Source organism: Herpailurus yagouaroundi, unplaced genomic scaffold (assembly GCF_014898765.1).
Source record: "Herpailurus yagouaroundi ecotype Mexico unplaced genomic scaffold, PumYag 192, whole genome shotgun sequence".
Taxonomy (NCBI): domain Eukaryota; kingdom Metazoa; phylum Chordata; class Mammalia; order Carnivora; family Felidae; genus Herpailurus; species Herpailurus yagouaroundi.
Window position 1 is genome coordinate 148,771 of NW_024412423.1, and position 23,142 is coordinate 171,912.

General features: G+C 51.5%; 2 protein-coding genes across 2 annotated transcripts in view; both read left to right on the plus strand.

Annotated features, from left to right (window-relative positions):
- The first annotated feature begins 9,110 nt into the window (after window positions 1-9,110).
- Window positions 9,111-16,325, plus strand: LOC121010832 (uncharacterized). Its single transcript, XM_040444716.1, has 3 exons — window positions 9,111-9,134; window positions 15,485-16,075; window positions 16,219-16,325. Exons 1-3 carry the CDS (start codon window positions 9,111-9,113, stop codon window positions 16,282-16,284), a joined length of 681 nt encoding a protein of 226 aa, XP_040300650.1. The 3' UTR covers window positions 16,285-16,325.
- A 92-nt stretch (window positions 16,326-16,417) lies between these two features.
- Window positions 16,418-23,142, plus strand: part of GFPT2 (glutamine-fructose-6-phosphate transaminase 2) — a 48,052-nt gene continuing 41,327 nt past the window's right edge. The window contains exon 1 of the mRNA XM_040444173.1: window positions 16,418-16,523. Coding sequence (XP_040300107.1) covers window positions 16,517-16,523 — 7 coding nt within the window. The 5' untranslated portion in view covers window positions 16,418-16,516. The remainder of the gene's footprint in view (window positions 16,524-23,142) is intronic.

Here is a 23,142-nt window from a genome sequence, read left to right on the forward strand (position 1 = left end):
CTCTCCACATGGCCCTTCCAGGAATGTCAGAGTTCCAGAAGCTTCTCCCTCCTCTTGCCCCTTCGGGCCTTGGCACACTAATGGTTCACTGCTGCTATATTCCCTCCATCCTCTCCACACCTTCACGAAATGTCCTTTTATGAAAATCTTCCCAAACTACCACGATTTGAAGGTGTCATTGTATCCCGCAGGAAGCCTGACTGGTACAAAGCATAACTTGGCTTATTTTTTTTCTATAACTGAATCCACCAGGATTGGGTTTAACTTTAGTAGATTTCTGGTAAACTCTGTTAATTCAAGGTTTCACACTCGCCTGCATCACAGACACCTGCCCCTGCCTTCTCTGGGGTTCTAAGTAGAGTGACCCTATGACTGACTTGTGGGGGAGACTCCCAGTTGACACCTGCTGTCTCAGGATCATTATTAATAGTGTCCCCTTCACTCTTGGCATCCCGGGTTAGACAGTAAGTGATGTGGTGACCCTGTATAGAATATGCTGGGTCTGCCTAGAGGATGATCTTATTCTTTGTCTAGACTCTCCAGCTGGCATCAGCCACACTCTGCCTTATCTAGTATGGTCCTGAGATGTTAATCCTTGAAGACTCCAGTGGCATCCTCCTCCTCTGTCCTGAGCACAGAGCCTTCCCTCTTCTCTTTCTCTTAGTTTCTTCTGCCTCCTGTTCTAGGCCCTTGGGACTTATCAGTGAACAAGACAGGAAGGGGGGGAAAAGGTCCTGCTTGCAAGTACTTTTTCTTCTTTCTATTATTCTAAATGATGTTTTCATGGCTATGAGGTTTCCTCTGAATACCGCTTTGTATGCACTCCTCAGGTTTTCATGTGGATGTTCTTACCCAGCTTTAGTTCTTTGCTCTTTTTTTTCCTTTTTAATATTTAAATTTTAATTAGTTAACATACCATGCAATATTGGTTTGAGGAGTAGAAATCAGTAATTCATTACGCACATGGAACACCCAGTGCTCATCCCAACAAGTGCCCTCCTTAATACCCATCATCCATATAGCCCATCCCCCATTCACCTCCCTCCATCAACCTTCAGTTTGTTCTCTATCCTCAAGTGTCTCTTATGGTTCATTTCCCTCTCTTCTCCCCACCCCTGCCACCCCCGCTTCCCATATGTTCATGTTTTGTTTCTTAAATTACACATATGAGGGGCGCCTGGGTGGCGCAGTCGGTTAAGCATCCGACTTCAGCCAGGTCACGATCTCGCGGTCCGTGAGTTCGAGCCCCGCGTCAGGCTCTGAGCTGATGGCTCGGAGCCTGGAGCCTGTTTCCGATTCTGTGTCTCCCTCTCTCTCTGCCCCTCCCCCGTTCGTGCTCTGTCTCTCTCTGTCCCAAAAATAAATAAATGTTGAAAAAAAAATTAAAAAAAAATTACACATATGAGTAAAAGCATATGGTATTTGCCTTTCTCTGATTGACTTATTTCACTTAGCATAATACCTTCTAGCTCCATCCATGTTGTTACAAATGGTAAGATTTCACTCTTTTTGATGGCTGGGTAATATTCCATTGTATATATATATATATATATATATATACCACATCTTCTTTATCCATTCATCAATCAATGAACATTTGGACTCTCTCCATAGTTCAGCTATTGTTGATAATGCTGCTATAAATATTGGGGTGCATGTACCCCTTGGAATCTGTATTTTTGTATCTTTTGGGTAAATACCTAAGAGTGCAATTGCTGGTATGTAGGGTAGTTCTATTTTTAGTTTCTTGAGGAACCTCCACACAGTTCTCCAGAGTGGCTGCACCAGTTTGCATCCCCACCAACAGAGCAACCCAGTTTCAGTTCGAATCCCTCTTCTTCTCTAGGATTATTTAGAAGGATTTTGCTTCTTGTGTTCAAGACTTTTTTTTTACTATGCTTTTACTGTATGTATGTATGTTCCTGACACCTTCTCTTATTTAGTCCTTATAGCAGCTCATGCAGCAGAATACCAGTCCCACTTCACATATGAGAAAACAGAAGTCCAGAAAGGGCCAGCAGTTAAGGGTCCTAAGGACAGAGTGGGGATCCCAGCCTAACCCGGAAGGCTGGGAGAGCACCCACTTCCTTGCCCTGAGAGAACAGGCTCTCCACAAAACAGCTTTCTGGGCAGCTGTTGTCAGCCCTGTCCCGAGCCTTGCTTCTTCTCAGTGGATGACAGCAGAGGGATGAGACTGTCTGGTTAGGGATGCACAGTCTCTCTCTCAGGCTGAGAAGCCACCCCTCAGATCCCAGCAGCATTCCGGGCCATGCTTGACCCTCCTTCCAGTGCAGCAGAGGGAAAAGTATGCTGGCAGGGAGGCAATCTATGGCCTGTTGTCCCAAAGGCATTGGAGTGACCAAAGCCAAGGAGTATAGGGCAAGTGGTGGGTGTCAGGTAAGAAGCTAGCACCATTAGGTGGCCACTTTCAATAGAGCCAGTGTTGGGGGAGCTTTTCTTTCTTTTTTTATTTAATATTTATCTATTGTGGGGAGAGTGCAAGCAGGGGAGGGGCAGAGAGAGGGGGACAGAGGATCCTAAGTGGGCTTTGCACTGACAGGCTGACAGCAGCAAGCCTGATGCATGGCTCAAACTCATGAACCACAAGATCGTGACCTGAGCCAAAGTCAGATGCCCAACTGACTGGGCCACCCAGGTGCCTGGGGGTGAGCTTTTCTTTTTTTTTTTTAATCTTTTTTTTTTGAAGTTTTTATTTATTTTTGAGAGACAGAGAGAGAGACAGAGCACAAGCGGGAGAGGGACAGAAAGAGAGGGAGACACAGAATCTGAAACAAGCTCCAGGCTTCCAGCTGATAGCACAGAGCCCAACGCGGGGCTCAAACTCACAAACTGCGAGATCATGACCTGAGCTGAAGTCAGATGCCTAACCAACTGAGCCACCCAGGCACCCTCGGAGGTGACCTTTCCTGATAGGTGACATGAATCAGACTGTGTGGCATTTTGGGACTGGAAGGAGGCTTCCCAGCTGAGGGAACAGCGAGGGCCTGGAACAGGGGACGAATGACCTGTGCTCACTAGAGAATGGAGCTCATACCTCTGAGAATGGCCCTGAGGTCTTTCACACTGTCTCTTGGCCTATGCTCTTTGTTCACACGCACGCGTACAGATGTACACACACACCTGCCCAGAACATGCTGGGTCATTCTGATAACATCCTGAACCAACGTGGCCATGGGTAGGTTTGGGGGATAATGGAGCATGTACCAACCCTGGGAGTTCACCCCACCTGCAGGTCCAGTGTCAGCACCAGCTGGTGGCTGCTCGAGGGTCCTGGCCCTGCCAGATGAATGCATGATGCACCCGGCCTCTCCGGCCCCTCTCCTGATCTGTTCAATGGGCGGATCGGCCCAGAAGGCCCCAGAGTCTCCGCAGTCCGGTACAGTCTGACTCACTCTGCAAACAAGTAACACACAGTTCATTTTCTTCATCTGCTGATGACAAGACAATCTTGAAAAATCCTGTTACGTTGGGAGGGGTGACAGAAAGGCCATCTGGGCAACACCCGTCCCTAAGGCCAGTGATCATTCACTTTCCAGCTGTGTTTTTAGGAGTAAATAATTAAGGCTCCAAATGCTCTCAAGAGGGTGGCTCTGCGGCTGTCCTTGGTGGTGACCCTGCGGCAGAGCCCCCTCTGATTAAGCTCTCTTACCCTGGCTGGAGTCCCACTTGCTGGTCCTGGCCACGGTCACTTTACCTCAGATAATAGGGCACCGTCAATCCCTGGGCTGCGGTTCTCAGATCCTCTGTGGCCTCCCCTTGCCTCACCCACTTCTCTGCTGTCCTGTAAGCACCTGTCCTGTGCTTGGTGGTTTGTAGAGGCCATCCTCATCCGTTCTCATACTTGCCGGGGAGCTGGGCTTTCTCAGCCCCATTTCACAGAAGAGAAAACTGAGGCTCAGGGAGGCAAAGGGGCTTTCAGGGTCACAGGCCAGACAGAGGGGATTCCTCAGTATTCCTGTTCCCCCAATGAAATGCACCCTCCACCTCAGCTCCTCAGCTCTAAACCCTGCATCCAGTACAGTCCCTCTCTGGGCTCCAGACTCCCATCTGTGGAAGGGACAGGTATCCAACAGGGCCCTAACCCGCTCAGCCTGCTACCCTCTTGTGCTCCAAGGATCAGCAAATGGCTCTCTTGCTGCCCCCAGAGCTGGATACTGAGGGCCTTGCCATGGCTCTCTTCCTCCCCACTGCCCCTAACTGATAGCTCTAGAGCTCTGCCTGTGCAGCCTCCTGGAGCTCCCTCCTGTTACCAGGCATGCACCCAAGCCCAGCCACCCAGCCTCCTCCTGCCCCAGACATTTTCTAAAGTGAAAAGCCCACCAAGTCACTTCCGCTCAGGGGCAATCACTGCGCCTCCAACCACAGAGCTCTGGTTCTGGCTGGTTGGGCTCCCCACATGCTTCTCTTCTGCCTGATCCCTGTCCTACCCACTTGTGATAGAAGGTTTTGCAACCCGTTCTCCATGCCCTTAGTCTGGTAACAGCACCTCAGACTTTCCTTGGTGAATGTTCACCTGCACCCCCATGGTGGGTATGTAACCCAGACCTATGATGGTGTATACAACAATTAGTTTGGGAATGCAAGAATCCTTGGACAATCTGAGGGATGTCCCCAGGACTTCTGCTGGGATCCCTGGGGAGGGGTGCTGCTGCCCACTGGGGTTGCTGTCAGTAACATATAAGCTTGGGACTACCAGGGGCCAGCAAGTAAGGGAAGCTGACCTGAAGCCAAAGCAGAGCTGAGGGACTGCACACAGGATCCAAGCACCTGGACCTGAACCTACCCCTGCAATTTTGAGTTACGTGAACCAGCGAAGTCCCTTTATGACTTGCACTGGTTTGCATTTTTTTTCCTCCCAGTTACACGCCATCCAGATCAGTTCTAGGAAGAGTGGGTGGCTTCCTCCACTTGTTCCCATTTATCTGTTGTTCTTTGCGTCTCAGTGAGGATTCACATCTGCCACCCAGCTTCACCGTGAGCTGTCAAGGGCAAGGATGGAGCCTGACTCATCATCATCCTTCACTGCCAGCATGAGGCTGGTGCATGGTCAGCCTAGGAGGGATCCAAGGGGGAGAGGAAGCCATGAGGGATATTTTCTGAGCAGATCCCCATCCTTGCTTTTGGTGTTACTGCGTTCCCTCTTGATCACCTCAGGAAAGAGATAAGATTCCTCCTTTTGGGAAAGAGAAGTAATGAGAAAGGAAGGTTCTCACTGCTTCTGCGGGCTCTCTCAGACTGAGCCCACCTGTGACCTTCAGACACTCAGTGAGTGTGATGGATGGATGTAGTGTTGGACCACCCAGCATCTTCCCTTTTTCCCATCTGAGGATGCTCCCTTCACCTCTCATTCTAGGTGGTTCCAGGGTGAACCCCTGTCCTCAGCTCCCAGGACTGGTCCTTGAGTGGGGAAGTGAGCTCATGTGTCTAACCTCACCAGGGTGGTGCATTGTATAGACCCGGCCACTAGGCCTGGGCACCTGCCTGACAGACCACAGGAGGTGGGGTGAGAGGGAGACAGCACCATGAAGATGCTATTTGAGCCCCTGGATCTACTTTTTGAGAATAGACCATTTCCTTCTTTTTTGCTCAAGTTGATGTCTTAGTCAGTCAGGCTGCCGTAATAAAATAGCCAGGTGATTCAAACAGCAGACATTTATTTTTCACAGCTCTGGAGGCCAGGAAGTCAAGATTAAAGTGCCAGCAGATTCGGTTCTTTTAGTTCTTGGTGAGGGTCCTATTCCTGGAACATAGACCGAGCCTTCTTGCCGTGTCTTCCCGTGCCCTTTCCTTGGTGGCCCGTGTGTGGAGAGAGAGCAATCTCTTGTAAGGACCCAAATCCCACCGAGCGGGTCCCCCACCCTCATGACCTCATCTAAATCTAATCACCTCATCTAAATCTAAGTCCCCACCTCCAAACACCATTACACTTGGAGTTAGGGTTTCAACACATGAATTTTGAGGGGATGAAGACATTCAGTCAAATGGCCAGTTTGAGGTGCGTTCTTGGTCCAAGAATTGAACAGAGGCCTGAGGTCAGAACTGTGTGGGACTCCAGGCCAGCCTCGTGGCTGATTTAGGGTTTCAGGGGACAGAAGGCAGAAGACGGCCCACCAAAGTCCTGTGCTCAGTGGAGATCTTGGAAGTCCCATCAAAATGGAGCCATTGAGTGGCCCCAGTCACAGGATTACAAGGATTTCTTTGATGGCAAATGAGAGAACACAGAGTCACATCCCCCAGTATCTTCATTGTGCCAGGTGTGAAAGACTGGTAGGGGCACCTGGGTGGCTCAGTAGGTTAAGTGCCCAACTTCAGCTCAGGTCATGATCTCACAGTTTGTAATTTTGAGCCCCAAGTCGAGTTCTGTGCTGACAGCTTGGAGCCTGGAGTCTGCGTCAGATTCCGTGTCTCCCTCTTTCTCTGCCCCTCCCCCGCTCACACTCACACGCGCTCTCAAAAATAAATAAACATTAAAAAATAATAATAAAAGAAAAGCACGTGGTATGAAGTCCCATGGTCAGCCAGCATCCCTGAAATGGGCAATCACGGTGACCTGCCTGTGTGTGTGTAGGGTTGGTGGGAGCCAAGGCAGGGCTTTCCTTCCGGGAAAGGCTTTTCTGTGCTTGCTTGTTAGCAGTATCTCTGCCATGATTCCATCTGTGCACATGGGCATGCCAGGCTGGAGGGCTAAGAGTCTGGATGTTGGCCTATTTTCAGTTATTTTTGCTCACCAACATCTGCAGACCCACGAGAAGATCCAAAGTATTTCACTCCATAGACTGAAATTGGTCAGCCTCGTGACATGGGACAATTTGCATCCCTGGAGGACACAGACAGCCTTGTTCTCCCTGCCCTGGCTTCTCCGCCACAGAGCAGGTCAGCCAGGCGGGCTGTGCCAAGAGGCCAGCCCCGCGTGTGCCTCCATAGCTTTTGGCCTCACAGGGCCGGCCGGGGCCTCAGTCACAGGCCTGCAACTGGTCACTTTGCAGGCATGACAGGAGGCCCGCACTGTTCTTCCTGGGCTGGGGTGGGGCTGTCTGCTTCCCAGGAGCAGGAGGCCCTTTGGACAAGAAGCCTTTCCTGCCAGGCATGAAAGCTTTTGATTTCTTCTTTACGGGAGGGTGATGAAAATATTCTCCAACGGATTGCAGTGATGGTTGCATAGTTCTGAGAATATTCAAAACCATTTTACGCTGAATGTCGTTGGATTATATGCCAACAAAGCCGTTATCGTTATCGATACAACCACATGCAGTGAGGAGTAGACACTACATAGTATCTTTGTAGCCCTTGTCTCCTACCGAATCACACAGCCCGCGCTCACCCGATTCTCAGAGTTGCACAGCATTTCATGGTGGAATGAAATGTTCCACACTCTTCATGAAACCAGGCCTCTGTTGATACATATTGCCAAATTGCTCTCTGGAAGGCTGTACTAACTGACACTTTCTTAGTGTGTCCGATAAGCTGCTATCCTCCATTTTATGGAAGGGATGCTGTTTTGCTCAAGGCCATACCTAACAAGGCAGCACAGAGCCGGAGCGCAAACCTGCTTAGTCCGGCTCTGGGCCGGAGGTCTGCTCCCTGGTGTCCACATCTGCCCCCTCTGGGCCCTGGGGTTGTTGTTTTACCAGAAGTCTGTGGTCTGTACATCTGTCTGTGCCTGGAGGGGCGCCTGGGTGGCTCAGTCAGTGAAGCGCACACCTTTGGCTCAAGTCATGATCTCACGGCTTATGGGTTCGAGCCCCCATGTTGGACTCTCTGCTGTCAGTGCAGAGCCCTCTTCGGTTCCTCTTTTTCCCTCTCTCTCTGCCCCTCTTTCACTTGCTCTCTCTCAAAAATAAGTAAACATTTTTAAAAAACAAAACAAACCAAAAAACACTTGCTAATATCAGACCATCACATGTGGGGGAGGGAGGTTGTATATGCTGTTACAGATTATAAATTTAAAAGTTGGGGCGCCTGGGTGACTCAGTCTATTAAGTGTCCGACTTCGGCTCAGGTCATGATCTCGCCATTCAGAGTTCGAGCCCCATGTCGGGCTCTGTGCTGACAGCTCAGAGCCTGGAGCCAGTTTCGGATTCTGTGTCTCCCTGTCTCTCTCTCTGCCCTTCCCCTGCTCGTGCTCAGTCTCTCTCTCTCTCTCTCTCTCTCTCTCTCTCTCTCTCTCAAAAGTAAACATTAAAAAAACTTTTGTTCAAAAAAAAGAAAAAAGTCTTCAAGACATACCAACCAAAGGCAATGGGTAAATGGTGTTGATATCCTGATTTAAACCAACAAGCTATAAAAAGACGCTTTTGACACAATCGAGGAATATTGAACATACTCCAATACGTATCAATATTAAAGATGAGATGAGTGTTAGATAATATTAATACATTGCTATTAATTTTGTGTGGTGTGATACTGCTATTACAGTCTTAAGAGATTTACACATAATGAATTATTAATGAATCAAATCATAGCAGGACGTGTTCCATTAAAACAAAAACTTGAAAGAGTTAAGACAAAATCAGTTACACATCAATAATTGTTGACTCTGGGGAATGAGTATGAAGGGGTTCAGTCGACTATTTTTGAAATTTTTCAGAACAAAAAAAGCACATGTGGACGTGTATGTCATTGCGTGGGGATACATATTTGCCGAGACCCAAAATATTTTCTAAAGATAATATTGCTAAGGTTAAAAACTGCACCCTCTGGTTTCCATTTACAAGAAAAGAAAGACGGTTTTTGGAGACAGGTCGAGTCATTCCAGAAAGTGTGCAAGACCTGGACGTGCTGGCAGAGTGGAGAAGCCCTGTGAGCTGGTAGATCCCCCCTTACCTCCCACACTCCACCGAAAGTCAAAGTGAGGGTGACAGTTGGCTGTCAGGTTCCAGAAACAGGTGGTGGTACCACCCACATCCCAGGAGGAAGCTCAGGCAGTTCACAAAGATCAGTGCTTGGAGGACCACATCCCAGGAAGGACACGCCTCCACGGTGCACAGCATGTGAAAGTAATGAATGCAGTCTCAGTGACTGGGCGGGCCACCTGGGAGCCCCCAGACACAGCCGAGAGCAGAGTGACAGGGACCAGGGAGAGGGCAAACATGCGCAAGGGTCAACCTCCCCAGGTGAGCCAGGGCCCCCACCCACTCAAGGACAAAATGTGTGAGTGGTTCAGGCACACCTGCCTTCAGGCAGGGCTGGAGCCAACACAGATCTCCTTTCCTGTTTTATCTACACTCTTGGATTCTCCCCACTGGGGTGAAGCTGGCACAGGCAACACCCCCGTCCTATACCCTAATACCTGAGGGACTGGAAGAAAACTTTTTTCTGATGGTTCCGGCCAAACTCCTCTGGGATGACACTCACTGGTTGTTATCAGCCCAGGTCCAGTCCAGACTCCATCCCTATGTTCCCAGTGGTGCCCTCATTGTCCAGACCTGGGCCATGTGCCCACCACAGCACCAGGAGGGAAGGCAGCCCCCTGGGATCCAAGAGGCTAAGAGGAGAGAAGGGATAGCTCCACAGAGGAATCCAGGGTGTTGATCCCAGAGGGAAGGAAAACAGGCCCGAACTCCCCCACTGCCCATCAGTCGCTCCAGAAGTCGCTCCACTGCCTACGTGCCAAGTAAATGCCCAGGCAGACCCTCCCTGAAGCTAGAAGGGGCCAGGAGGTTTTTGTGTCCCCACTGCCTTAACAAACATGGAAACCAGGACACACATGACATAAGAATGGCTCTGGGTCTGCTCTGGGGCCCAGACGCGGCCTCATGGAGCTGGATGGACCCTTGTATAGGATGCTTTTCACTGCCCTATCTGCATGGCCTACCCAGAAATGCTCCTCTCCATCAGAGAGTGGAGAGGGATGCCAGAAGAGTCCTGGACCCCAAACCTTCACCCTCTGTCCCTGCCCCAGGCTCTAAAAATCATAGCCAAATGCCGCTGCTAGACTGGACAACATGGAGGTGACATTAGCCACCACACTCAAAGAGCCTCTCCTCTACGCACTCCCAGAATCTACAGGACATCAGCAGTGTATGGAATAGTCAGTTCAGCTGCCCATGGGGCCAGGCAGGAAACCAAGGCTAAAAGGACAGCCAGCGCCCAGCCTGGAGGGAAGCACAGGGAGGACATGGAAGGCAAGCCCCTCTCAGGACACAGCCACACTCAAGCACTGGGAAACCATCACCAGAATTGCTAGCTCATCTGATTGGTGACGAGCAACTGGAAGCCCAGGACACCCCCTGGGCCCTTCTTAGTCTCGTCTTAGTAGACAAAAAGGTAAGAAAACAGGAATGCGGCATCAGAGTCGACATTAGTGGCACTAGAGTGACCAATTGCCACCCCTGCCTGGCTCCCCCAGGACTGAGGGGTTCCCTGGGGTGTGGGAACTTCAGTACTAACCCCAGGACGGTCCCAGTGAAACTCAGACAACTAGTCACCTTGGGTCACACCCTCAGACAGGATGACAGAGCATTTCCTAAAGGGAGTGGGGAGCGCTGGGTCAGCCTCAGAGGTGCCCAGCCAGAGCATTACCATTCCGAGACCTCAAGGGGCAGGATCCAGAGAGGGCAGTGTGGGAGAGGCCGCCAGACCCAAGGTGAGGCCTTAGGGAGAAGATTTCTATCCTGACCTCACCCCCTCCTTCTCCAGACCTCCTGCTGGCCAGAACCAACCAGAAGCCAGAGGGCCTGGGACCCCTGGGAAGGTCAGCCTCCCAGGGCACAGAGCGGGGGAGGGGTAAAGAAATGGATCTGGTGCCCTTTTGTCCCAGAGGAGATGCTTGCCTGATGTGATGGGGCCAGAAAGAATTCACTGCTCGGAGTAGGCTGAGCTTCTGCTGTGCAGGTGTTACTATCACCAGCTCCTGTGTCTCGGCCAGAGAGCCTCCAGGGCCCGCACCTCCTGGGGTCAGCTGCTGCTCTCCGTTCACCAATGCCAACAGCCAATGCATGCAATCCCAGATTTCTGCTCACCCGCAAGGACAGACCCCCACTGTCTCCTGGCTGGGCAGAGCAGAGGCCCAGCTCTGCCTGGGTGCAATGGCACCGGAAGTGCGTTGACAGTGCTGGCATTTCTGGGCCACATCCGGGCTTCTTCACAGCACAATTCTTTCTTTTTTTCTTTCTTTCTGTCTGTCCCTCTTTCTTTCTTTCTCTCTCTCTTTCTCTTTCTTTCTTTCTTTCTTTCTTTCTTTCTTTCTTTCTTTCTTTCTTCTTTCTTTCTTTTTATATATCTAGGGGAGCCTGGGTGGCTCAGTCGGTTGGGTGTCAAACTTCAGCTCAGGTCATGGCCTCACTGCTCTGTGCTGCAAGCTCGGAGCCTGGAGCCTGCTTCGGATTCTGTGTCTCCCTCTCTCTCTTTCCTCTTCTCTGCTCATGCCTCTGTCTGTCTGTCTCTCTCTCTCTAAAATAAATACACATTAAAAAATTTATTTTTAAGTTTTTATATATTTATTTTGAGAGAGAGAGAATCCCAAGCAGGCTCCATGCTGTCTGCAGAGATGGATGTGGGGCTCAAACTCACAAACTGCTTGTGAGATCATAACCTGAGCCGAAATCAAGAGTCAGACGCCTAACGGACCAAGCCACCCAGGCGCCCCCACAATTCTTTCTAATCCAAAGATCAAACTCTGGCTACAAAACAGTATTTGTGGTATAACCATATTATTGTTTAAATAATGACTACCAATGCAAAGAATATTGTTTTGGGGCGGTTGTAAAAAAACTTGATAGGATTAACCCTTACAAGATTCTTTTTTATTTCCTTCCTAAAATGAATGTGTATCTTTCCTGGAAGAACAAAGTTATACAGATTTATAATTAACTTTGTTATTTTGTTAAATTAATTTCCAGTCATAAAAGAATATGGGAGCTCAGGCTTGTAACAGAACTCCTCCTCAGTCCCTGCAGAAGAGAGAAAGAAGTTGGAAAAAGTCCGTGGCTCCAAGGAACTCTTTTTTTTTTTTTTTTTTTATTAAAAAAAAATTTTTTTTTTTTTTTTTACATTTATTTGTTTTTGAGAAACAGAGTGAGACAAAGCGTGAGCAGGGGAGGGGCAGAGAGAGAAGGAGACACAGAATCCGAAGCAGGCTCCAGGCTCCGAGCTGTCAGCCCAGAGCCCGATGTGAGGCTCGAACCCACAAACCGTGAGATCATGACCTGAGCCGAAGGCGGACGCTCAACCGACTGAGCCACCCAGGCGCCCCTCCAAGGAACTCTTTAGGAAGGTCACCTCCATGCTGAGCTGAAAGGGAAGGGAGGGCCTCCCTTGCCTCAATGCTGGCCTTGGGGGTGGGAGAGTGGGGGCAGCCATCTGGTAACCCAAAATGAGCCAGACAACGCTTCCCCTCTCCCATGCCCCGGCCAACCTCCTGAAGCCTTACTCCCTCCAGGCCTACACTCAGAGCAGAATTCCTGCCTCAGTTTCCGATCCAGATCTCCATTGCTGGCTGTCCTCAAACCCTGGTCCTGGGGCCAGTCGTTAAGACCCTCCCTAGCCCTGCGCCTCTGCACCCCACCCCACCCCTATCGACTCCACCAGAACCCAACCCCATAGAAGAGAAAAGGGAGGAGTCTGGGGGGTGTGGCTTCCTGCCCCAAGCCCAGGTCTGGCCTCATACCTCGCTCTGCTTGTGCTCCCCACCACAGATCTCAGCTGAGGACAAGCCACCCTGAGGCAAGGAACTCTACCCAGGTAGTCTCTGGCCTGGGTTCCCTGAACCTTGTCTGCCATGGGCACTATTCCAGGTCCCCTAAGAATCTCGTGCCCCAACCCCTGGAGGGAGTGATCCGATGCAGAGCTCCAGCTACACACCTCAGCACCCTGGGGGGGGCCCCCCCCCCCAGCTCCCTGGACCCTCTGCTGAAGCTTGGGAAGGCCTGCGCTGCACGGCTCTTGGCAGGGCTGGGTCCCTGGGACCTTCAGGAGCTGACATCGAGGTCTGCCTGGCATTTCTGCTCTCAGTGAGGAACAAGAAGATCAGGAGGAACAGGTGACTACCCTGGGCCACCCATTGGCCACAGCCCAGCTGGGATAAGTGGAGACTGGTGGTGAGGGCCCCGATGACAGCATGGGAGCTGTTGAAAGCCCAGCTAGGAATCCCACAGGAGTTAGAGGGCAGCCCTCATCATACCTGGAACCCTATAACCCACTCCAGGATCCAGTGGAAATGTTAAAGGAAAAAAAAGCATCTGAACAGACGCTGTGGTCCAAGGCTAGCAAGCACATTCCGTGTCTACCAGGACAGCCGTGGGACTTAGTGGACTATGTGGAAAGAGTAGAAGGAAGTAGATTTCTGGGTTTTTTGGGAGAAACCAGTCAGTGAACAAATTCCCCCAGTTATATAAAAGTTGACTTGAGATCTGAAAAAAATGGGAAGGTGAAGAAACCACATCTGTGGCTGCTCTTACCAAATCCAGCATATGGTCTTATTCTGTTGGCCAGAAGGGTCAAGGTCACTCCTGGAAAGTGAGGCCAGAGCCATCCATGGTGATCAGCCAGGCCCTGTGGGTTTCTGGCTCCAGCTCGATTCTCAGGCACAGGATTCTCCTGGGAGCACAGGTATGGAGCCAGGCTAGGCAAGGCATCTACCCATGGTCTTGTATCCTCCTTCTTCTGAGAGGGGCCACACCTGGGCCTCCTGATCCAGACCAGTCCCCTACTTCCTGGCTGTGTGACTTGGGGCAGATTGTTTAATCTTACTAAATCCCAGGGGCCTCCTGGGTTGTACCAGGACAGGTCCCTGACTAGGTTGAGGGCAGGAAGGGGCAGCACCTTATAGGTTGGGGCCACCAGCTGCCTAACTGCTTCCCTGAACCTCAGATCACAGTTCCAGGAGGTTGAAGCAATCAGGACTCAATTTGGTTGCGAATGACAGAAGTCACTTTGAAGTGCCTCCAGTGAAGATGGGAACTTATTGAGCCTTGATACCAAGAATTCCAGGAATAAATCTGGCTTCGGCCCCAGCTAAACCCAGGGGCTCCAAAAAATGTGCATCTTCAGGGCTCCTGATGGCCCAGTTAGTTGAGTGTCCTGATTCTAGATTTCAGCTCAGGTCATGATCTCAGGGTCATGGGATCAAGCTCCGTGTCAGGCTTTATGTTCAGTGTGGAGCCTGCTTAAGATTCTCTGTGTCTCTCCCTTTCTCTCTTTCCCTCTTTCCCTCTGTTCCTTTCCCCTGCTCGTGCTGTCCCTCTCTCTCTCTCTCTCTCTCTCTCAAAAAACAAATGTGCACCTGTCTCCATCCTAGAGATCTGTTTTGCTCTGGATTGCCTCACTCTTGGACAGCTCCTCCCCACCCCACCCCAAAGTTGACAAGAGGGTCCCCAGCATCACCAGTCTACCCTCCAGACAGCTGTGCCACCAGACAGGGAAGAAACTCATCTTTTCTGATCTCTCCCATGTCCCTGAGCAGGTTGTCAAGAGCTCAGCATGAGCCACATGCTGATTCCTGAACCAATCCCAGGGCCAGGGGGACCTAGTGGCTATGTGGTCCAGGTCACATAACTAGTCCCAAAGCAGGAGGGATAATGGGCTAGCAGATGCAGATACCTCCACAGGGGTCCTAGCATCCATGCCACTCCTCACTGGGGAGCTGGATGGGAGATAGATCTGGAAGCTGCTAGGATCCCAGGGCTCCTGGTGTCTTGGTGCTTGCAAAGGGCCTGATGACACCATGCTGTTCCCACCTCAGTTACATAGGGTGGGACTCAAGTTCCCATCTCTGGGCTGGGGCAGAACAGCCTCATCTCCAGACTCCAAACTCCAGCTATCATTGTCAGCAGTGGGACCTTTGCACATGCCTGAACTTCCCTTCTCCAGTCTGTTAACTTCCTCTGGCAAGCTGCCCTGGGTCTACACTGACCTGTACCAACTCCAGCCCCAGCCCAGTCCCAGGCAGAGTCTGGCCCCCTCCCCACCAACCTGCCCTGCCCCCTCCCTGTCTCCCAATCCCAACCTGGAATGTTCTTGTTCTCCTGGTGTCACTGGATTAATGTCTGCCTCCCACCACTCCGTAAGTGCCACATGAGTCCCTGGAATGGACTATTTCCACTCATCATTAAGTCCCATTAAGCATCAGGACAGGTATGAAGCAGCTGCTTAGGAATGAGGGAATGAATGGATGAACGAAATGAACGTGACCCTTCAGAGTGAAGGGTGAAAGGCAAACACAGCTGCTCCAGAACCGGTTCCACTGTTTCCCAGCAGGATGACTCAACCAAACCCCTTCCTTACTTGGCTGAGCCTCAGTTTCCTCAACGGGCAAGTGGGTAAACCAAACACCTTCTCCCCCGTAGGACCTGCAGAGCCCTGGTGAAGCTACAGAGATTAATTACATCAGGAAAAATGCCAGAGACAAGACGCAAAAAGTTTCGTTTTGTGCTCTAACACGACTGGGGAGGATCTGTTTAGAATATCAAGATTTTTTTTTTTTTAAGTAAAATAAAAAACACCAGATGGCTTCAAAGTACGCCAGTGTTGGGCCAGTTCTCGTGACCTTCCTCGGGAGACCGAGGCCCGGAGCGCAGTGGGGAGGGGAGGAGACGGCCGGGAACCAGGGCGGAGGAACTCAAGTCTCAGTGACTCACAGCTGGGCCCCATTCGGGCTCTAGGCGGGTGGGCGGAGAAGCCCCTGGCTTGTGCAGGCCAGTGCGCTGAGGACAGGTCCGCCAGCGCTGCTCACAGGTCCGCCAGGGCTGCTCCGGGAGGGGGTGGTTCCCTGGGTCGCTCCTGCTTGGCTCACGACCTGGGGGGAATCCTCATCTTGAAGCTCCGGCTCTCCAGGAAATCCCGGGTTCGAATTCTGCCACCGCCAGAATTTGTCAATTCCGGCTGCCCTGTTTTGGCAAAGTCGCTTTCCACCTCGGAGGGGGCCTCAGTTTTCTCATTTATCAATCAGGCTCTAGAGTTCTCTCCTTACAGAGAGGGGACCAGGCTTGAACACCTACAGTGTGCAGCGATTCTGGTGCCCTCGGAGAAGCCCGGCAAACAGAAGGGCGCACAGGGGAACACGTGCGTCACGCCCGCCACCGTGCTCTGCGTCTTAATCCTCACCAGGACCAGGCAGGTAGGTTCCATTGTCATCCCATTTTACAGACTGGGAAACTGAAGCACAAAGCGATTCAGTCCCCTGTCCAAGGTCCCACGCCTAGACCGAGCCTGAGTCTGGGTCTGAACTCAGACGGTCTCCACCCCCCGGTCCATCTTCAGGACCCGACACCCAGGCGTTACAGACTGAACTTGAGCCTGGGAGCCGCCCCTCGCCCAGCTCCCTGACTCCTGGGGGCCCAGGCCCCACCGTTGTCACGACAACCGGGGACCAATGGGGAGCAGGCAGGCGGGAGGAGGCCCCGCCCTGGCCCCGCCTCTGGCGGAGGGCTCCGAGCTATAAGGTCCTGAGGCCGAGCGGCGGGAGTCCAGGCCCGCGGAGCGCCAGGCGCGCACGGAATTCCGAGTGTCCAGAGCGCGCAGAGTCCCAGAGCCGCGAAGGGCGCAAGCAGCAGCCACGATGTGCGGTGAGTGTGGTGGCCGCGGGTTCCGGCTCCCCAGTGTCTCGGCGCCTGGGCCCGAGAGCCGGGCGCCGGGGACCCGGAGGTGGTGCGGGATGGGGGCATCGATCTGTCCAGGTCCGAGAAGGGGCTTTCACCGACCGGGCCTGCCTCCTTCTGCCCCTTGTCTCCGAGTGGGTGTCCCAGGGAGGGGTGGGGGAGAAGGGTGCCCAACCCTGGTGTCGGACTTGGTGAGGGCGACCCGGCCCGGCCGCCCACGGAGGGGACGAAATTGGTCCTGTCCCGGGCCTGGACCCTCACAACACAGAGGTATCCTCCCTCCCTCCCCACGTCCAGTGAGAAAAGCACCCCAAGTCGCCCACAAAGGCGGCCACGCGCAAGCTCACGCATCCAGGGCGCGGGGTGCCCAGCACTGCTCTCAGCCCACCGCGCCCACCCAGGAGAGGCGACCCCACCTGCAACCTCCCGGCAGCCGGCCGGGCTCGTCCCCGTGGCGTCGGGAGCTGCCCTCGTGCGCTCGGGAAGGGCCTGTGCGTTCTCCTCGCGTGCCAAAATGAACCTCTTGTCCCTAGAAGGGTCGATTCCATGTTGCCACCTCTTTGCTGAAAGAGCTCTCGGCGAAGCTTGGGGGGAAAGGCAGCATGGACCGCCGAGCCTCGAGGCAAAGCTGGGAGAAGGAGTCCGGGACGAGGAGTGGGGCTGGGCTCCGGTGTCCTGAACACCGCGGCGCCTCGGCGCTGTCCCGGGAGACTGCTGGGCCATGGCGAGGGCTGCTGCGGCCCTGCGCGCACATCTGCAATTCCTTACTCTCCTGGCTGGGCCGCCTCCGCTGGCTGGGGAGAGGGCCGGGAACTTGTGCTGGGACAAAAGGTCACTGTGCCTTTTTTATTTTTTTTCCTTGAGTAGGATTCAGTTACCCATTCCAGCCTCCTGTGGCTGGAGGACCTGGTGGAACTTTTGAAGCCATGAAAGGCCTCTGTCTGACTTCGCCGAGGGCTGTGGGGCGGGATGTGCCAGCGGTGAGCCCTGGGCCAAGATCTGTACAGGCCTTGTTTCTGAGGCCAACGGCTCCTGAAAGTGTAAAAGAACCACTGACCAAGGAGCCCACAGCTCACTTTGGGATGCAGACTCCCCCAGGCCAAGCGGGCATCAATTTAAATTCCTGAACTTTCAGCAAAAATCTCCGGGCTACAGGGCATCGTTAACAATGTATAGGGCTGCCTTGGATGTTGAGAGAGAGAGAGAGAGAGAGAGAGAGAGAGAAGAAGCAGCAAAGGTGGCAGTTTTGCCAGAAGCCCTTTGGGTTCTAAACCCTTCAGTGTGGCATTCAAGGCCCCTGGCCAACTGGTGGCCTTAAGTGGGCATCAATTTAAATTCCTGAACTTTCAGCAAAAATCTCGGGGCTCCAGGGCATCGTTAACAATGTATAGGCCTGCCTGTGGATGTTTCCCGCAAGAGAGAGAGAGAGAGAGAGAGAGAGAGAGAGAAGAAGCAAAGGTGGCAGTTTTGCCAGAAGACCTTTGGGTTCTAAACCCTTCAGTGTGGCATTCAAGGCCCCTGGCCAACTGGTGGCCTTAGAGCCAGACTAGTGCACTGACCAAGACCCTTGCTCTGCCTCTCTAGCACTGGCAATTTCCCTCCTTTCTCCTCTCAGGTGCCCTTCTGGGCCCGCCTCTCCCCCAGCCTGCCTTCCTGCTTCCAATTTGCATCTAGCTTTCTCTGTTGTCTCTCTCAGCCCATCTCTGCAAAGAGAGATGGGCTCAGACTCTCCAAATCTGGGGTCCTGTTCTGCTCTCTTAAAGGGCTGCATATGTCTTGTCCCCTAAGGAAAGGATGAGTTTGGCCCTGTGACTACCTATATCCCTACATCAAGCCCCCCCACCCCAGCGTATCCCACCCACCTTGCAGCCCTTGGTTAAGTCAAGGAGTGATATCCAACATGGGAAAGTTATTTCTTTTCACCTGGGTGCTAATGTGTCATTTACAGAGCCCCTTCCCCCCCCCCCGACACTGGCTGAGCACCCCTTGCATGGAGAAGGCCATCCCAAGTCAAACCTGACAATAGCTGCTGTCGAGAATTAAACACATTGTTTTCGTTTTTTGTTTGTTTGTTTGTTTCTGGATAATGGCCTGTGTGTGCATGACAAGGGATACTGGTTTTCCTTTTTATGGTTGTGTTCTTTTGTGGAGCATTTATGTCAGTTTTCAAACACTTGGTCAATTTTATAGAAAAATGTTAAGGCAATGATTGCATACTTGGTACAAGGACAGGGCAGAAATTGTGAAGAAGCTCCTGGAATAAGTCGCTTACCCTCGTCAACTTTCCATTTGGGGAACTGGAAGCCGAAGGGGTCTGCACATGCCTATGTCTGAGCAGGAGCAGTCTCCGGTCTTCTCTCTGGGCTGGCTGTGGCCCTGCTGTGATCTGCCACCTCGAATGCCACCTGTGATGTGGTCACATCTTCAGGGCTGTTCCGTCCATGGTCAGCAGGGGTTGAGCTGAGAGCCTTCCCTTCAGCTGCTAATGACCAGGCTTAGGTTGGCTCTTACTCCCCGTTGTCTACGCCACTTCTCCCGCAGAAACCTGGACCCAGTGCTAGCTGACCCTGCACACACTGAGAAGATGTCCCTCAGAGCTTCAGTGCACTGAGAGTTTAGCTGAGGGACAGGTAGGTTTTGTTGACATCTGAGAGACGCTGGCATGTTGCTGTCTGCCAATAGAAAGGTTACTATCTTCCCATTCATCCTCTCCTTCCTTCTTTGCTCAGCCATTAGTGAAGTGCTGCTCCTGGAGATGTCCTGTGTTTTCCAGGCCCTGGGGCCACATGGGCACGAGCCTCCCCTCAGAGAAGGGGCAAGGAGTTGGAGAGGCAGGTGGTCACCAAGCAGGGATGGGGTAGCTCACTAGGTAAAAGCTGCCACAGAGAGAAGACATCTGACACAAGCCACAGCCTGGTAACTCTGTGCCAAACCAGTCGGCAGACATCTTTCTGTGTGGTACACAGGGCTTAAACTTTATGTTTTAAAGTCTTCCATTACAAAATTGGGAGATTTCACATAAGTAGGGAGGATTTTCAAGTTCTCTTGAAAAAATCTGAAGATGAGCAGCCCTGAGTTATATATATCTGAATAATGCACGGTGGCCCCTAGGATAATGGGTGCTAGCTCACCAGTCCTCCTGCCCAGCTGCCTCACTCACTGATGTTACCTGATGGCCCACATGCAGTCTGAGTTGAGACCCCAGCACAGCAGAGGCAGGGAGCACTAACTTTCCCAGGAACAGTACTGCAAGAGCCTGGCCTCAAGTATGAGCTCCACAGAGAGAAGAGGGTGACAGGTGTGCCAGGCTGAGAGCACAGCACGTTCAAGGGCATGGAGGTGTAGACCATGCATGCATGAGAGTTTGGCAAAAAGGATTGCACTTACCATCCGTGAATTCTTTTTTTTTTTAATGTTTTATTTATTTTTGAGAAAGAGAGAGAGAGAGAGAGAGCATGCAAGGAGGGGAGGGGTAGAAAGAGGGGGGCAGAGAATCCGAAGCAGGCTCTGCACTGACAACAGGGACCCCAGTGTGGGACTTGAACTCACAAACCATGAGATCATGAGCTAAGCTTATGTCAAGTCAGACGCTCAACCAAGTGAGCCACCCAGTTGCACCCCCATCCATGAATTCTTAAATCTGCCCTATCTTTTACTCCTGCATTTAGTAATTTATGAGAGGGGAGGAAAAAAACTTGGCCATGGAAAATTAGCAAATTCTTAGATTTTGCTAGAAGGTAAAAAGACTTTGAAGTCGTTATCTTTTGTCTTAGTTGGTATATTAGTTTCCGCTGGCTGCTGTAACAAATTAGCACAGACTTGTTGCTTTAAAACAACCTAAATTTATTTTCTCACAGTTTCGGAGGCTAGAAGTCCAAAACTCAGTTTTATGGGACCAAAATCAAGGTGTCAGCAGGGCCCCACTTTCTCTGGACACTCTAGGGAAGAATCTGTCCCTTGCCTCTTCCAGCTTTGGTGGCTGCCAGCATCCCTCGGCTTGCATCTCTTGATTCCAGTCTGTGCCTCTGTGGTCACCTCACCTTCTCTTCCATGTCAAATGTCTCTCTGCCTCCCTTTCATAACAATACTTGTGACTGCATTTAGGGCCCAAGTGGATAATACAGGAAAGTCTCCCATCTCAAGATCTTTAATTTAATCATATCTCCAAAGACCTTTTTGCATCAAGATATTTTTATAGCTTCCAGGGATTAGGACCCGATATCTTTGAGGGCCATTGTTTATTTATCCATTATCCAATAATTTTTAAAAACATTTTTAGTGTTTATTTCAAGAGAGAGAGAGAGAGTATGTGATCAGGGGAAGGGCAGAGAGAGAGGTAGACACAGAATCCAAAGCAGGCTCCAGGCTCTGAGCTGTCAGCACAGAGCCTGACCCAGGGCTTGAAGGCTTGAACTCATGAACTGTGAGATCATGACCTGAGCTGAAGGCAGACGCTTTACCGACTGAGACACCCAGCTTCCCCTATCCATTATCCAATAATTTATCCATTATTATTTGGGCTCTGGCTTTTAGGTGCCTTCCCCAAGAATAGTCCAGTGTTGCTAATCTCAGATGGTCAAGTCATGGCCACAGGGATGTTGGCCAGAGGCTACCAGTCTCCCCTCTATGTCTGACACACACATGGAAGTGCCCTGGTCCCAGAACTTGCAGACTGGACCCACCATAGTCAGAAGGTGAATGTAGGCATCAGTTAAAGACCCCATCCTTCACTGGCATGGTGCTACATACCCCGTTTGACCAAATAGTTTCCAGTTTTTCTAGAAGTCAGGGCTTGTGTCCTGTAAATATGGCACTCACTCCATTTGGCCTCCATGCATGTAGATATTCTTCCTACTCATCTCTTCCCTGTGAGAAGCAGGTGTGGTTTCATTCCCCAGAATCAAAAGGGGCCAGGACACACACACACACACACACACACACACACACACACACACACACACACACGTCTATCTGCTTCCACAGCAGTCTTTAGGAGAGCTTGTCATGAGCTTAGGGGGGTTGTCTCTCATTTCAGCTGAGGAAACAGAGTTCCAGGGAGTTTACAAGACACAGGGGAGAGCTCAGACTTCTTCTGGCTCTGGGAACCCCGTCATATCTAACACTCCTTTCCTCCCTGTAATGGTTCAGTTCATGGAAGGGTACCTCAGAAGGGGCTGGACTGGAGTTCTTGGGGAACAGACTCTGGGGTCAGATTGCTTGCCTTGCTATGTCCCCAAGCCACAAGAGCCTCACCAAACAGAGCCTCTGCTCAGGGATGTGCTGCTAAATGTTTGACCACCGGCTCACCATGGCTAATTTCAGGTCATCAATGTGAAGTCCCTGATGGTGGAGTTGAGAAGAGGTGCATATGGTTGGCTCACGGAAGCCAGTCCTAGAAGTTCCCAAACCCTGCTGGCACCCTGCCCACAAGACCACTGTGTGCACTCTCAGACAGACGGCTTCCCAGAAGCCATCTGGGGAGGGGCTCAGGGCTGGAAGTGATCTTCCCACCTCCTCCTCCCCTTCATCACGCCATTCCTCCATCAGTTGGTCTTATTCACTGGGGGTTTCCCAAGTTCACAGGAACCTTCTGGAAATTCGGTGATGTAACATTAGCAGACAGTGCTTTTACATTGAAGGATTATTTTCATATTTAGTGAAATTTGCTCGTAAAGGGAGATGGACTGGAGGTTACAAACACCCTTGGGAGAAAGTTCTGGAGATTGATGCAAAAAAGAAGCAAGTTGATCTGATTGGCTGTCTCTTTCGTTTTCCAAGGGAATATTTCACCAAAAAAAGTTTGACTTTATTTTTACGGCCAAGTTTTGGCAGTTTAAACAAGACTTCACACTTTCTTGAAAGCGTGTTTTAGTACAATTTAGAGTATATGTTGTTTCTCCCTTTGCTCTTTGTGAAATCCTGAAATGATAAGGACAACAAGAACTTTTTTCTTAAAAATAGAAATGCCTTGCCCACATTTACTGCATGAAGTGGAGTCTCCTGTTATCAAAGGGATTCCAGTGGTGTGGCAAACTTTAACCCATGGGGTCCCAGAGAAGCCAGAGGCAGGGTGAGGCCATCCTCAGAGGAGCCAGTTCCCTTCTGACCTTGAGCCAGGCTTTGGGGTCCCTGTGTCTTTGTGTGAGAACACTGCCATGGGACCTCTCGTCCCCTTGGCACCTCTGCCTTTGGTCTTGCTTCTGCGAGGAGGCAGCAGGAATTGTAGTCCCCATGCATCAATATGGTGCTGCCCAGAGAGGTCACAGCCTCCACTGTGGTCCTCTTGGTTGGCCCAGTGGCCTCCCTGACCTGGGGGCCTCACCCAGGAGAGTAGACCTGCTCCATAACTAACACACCACATACAAATACCCAACAGTCAAACCCACACTCACACCCACACGCACTCACACACACCCAACACTCAAACCCACACTCACACCCACACACTCACACCCACCCAACACTCAAACCCACACACACACCCCCAACGCTCAAACCCACACTCACACCTATACACACTCACACTCCACACTCAAACCCACACTCACACCCATACACACTCACACCCACCCAACACTCAAACCCA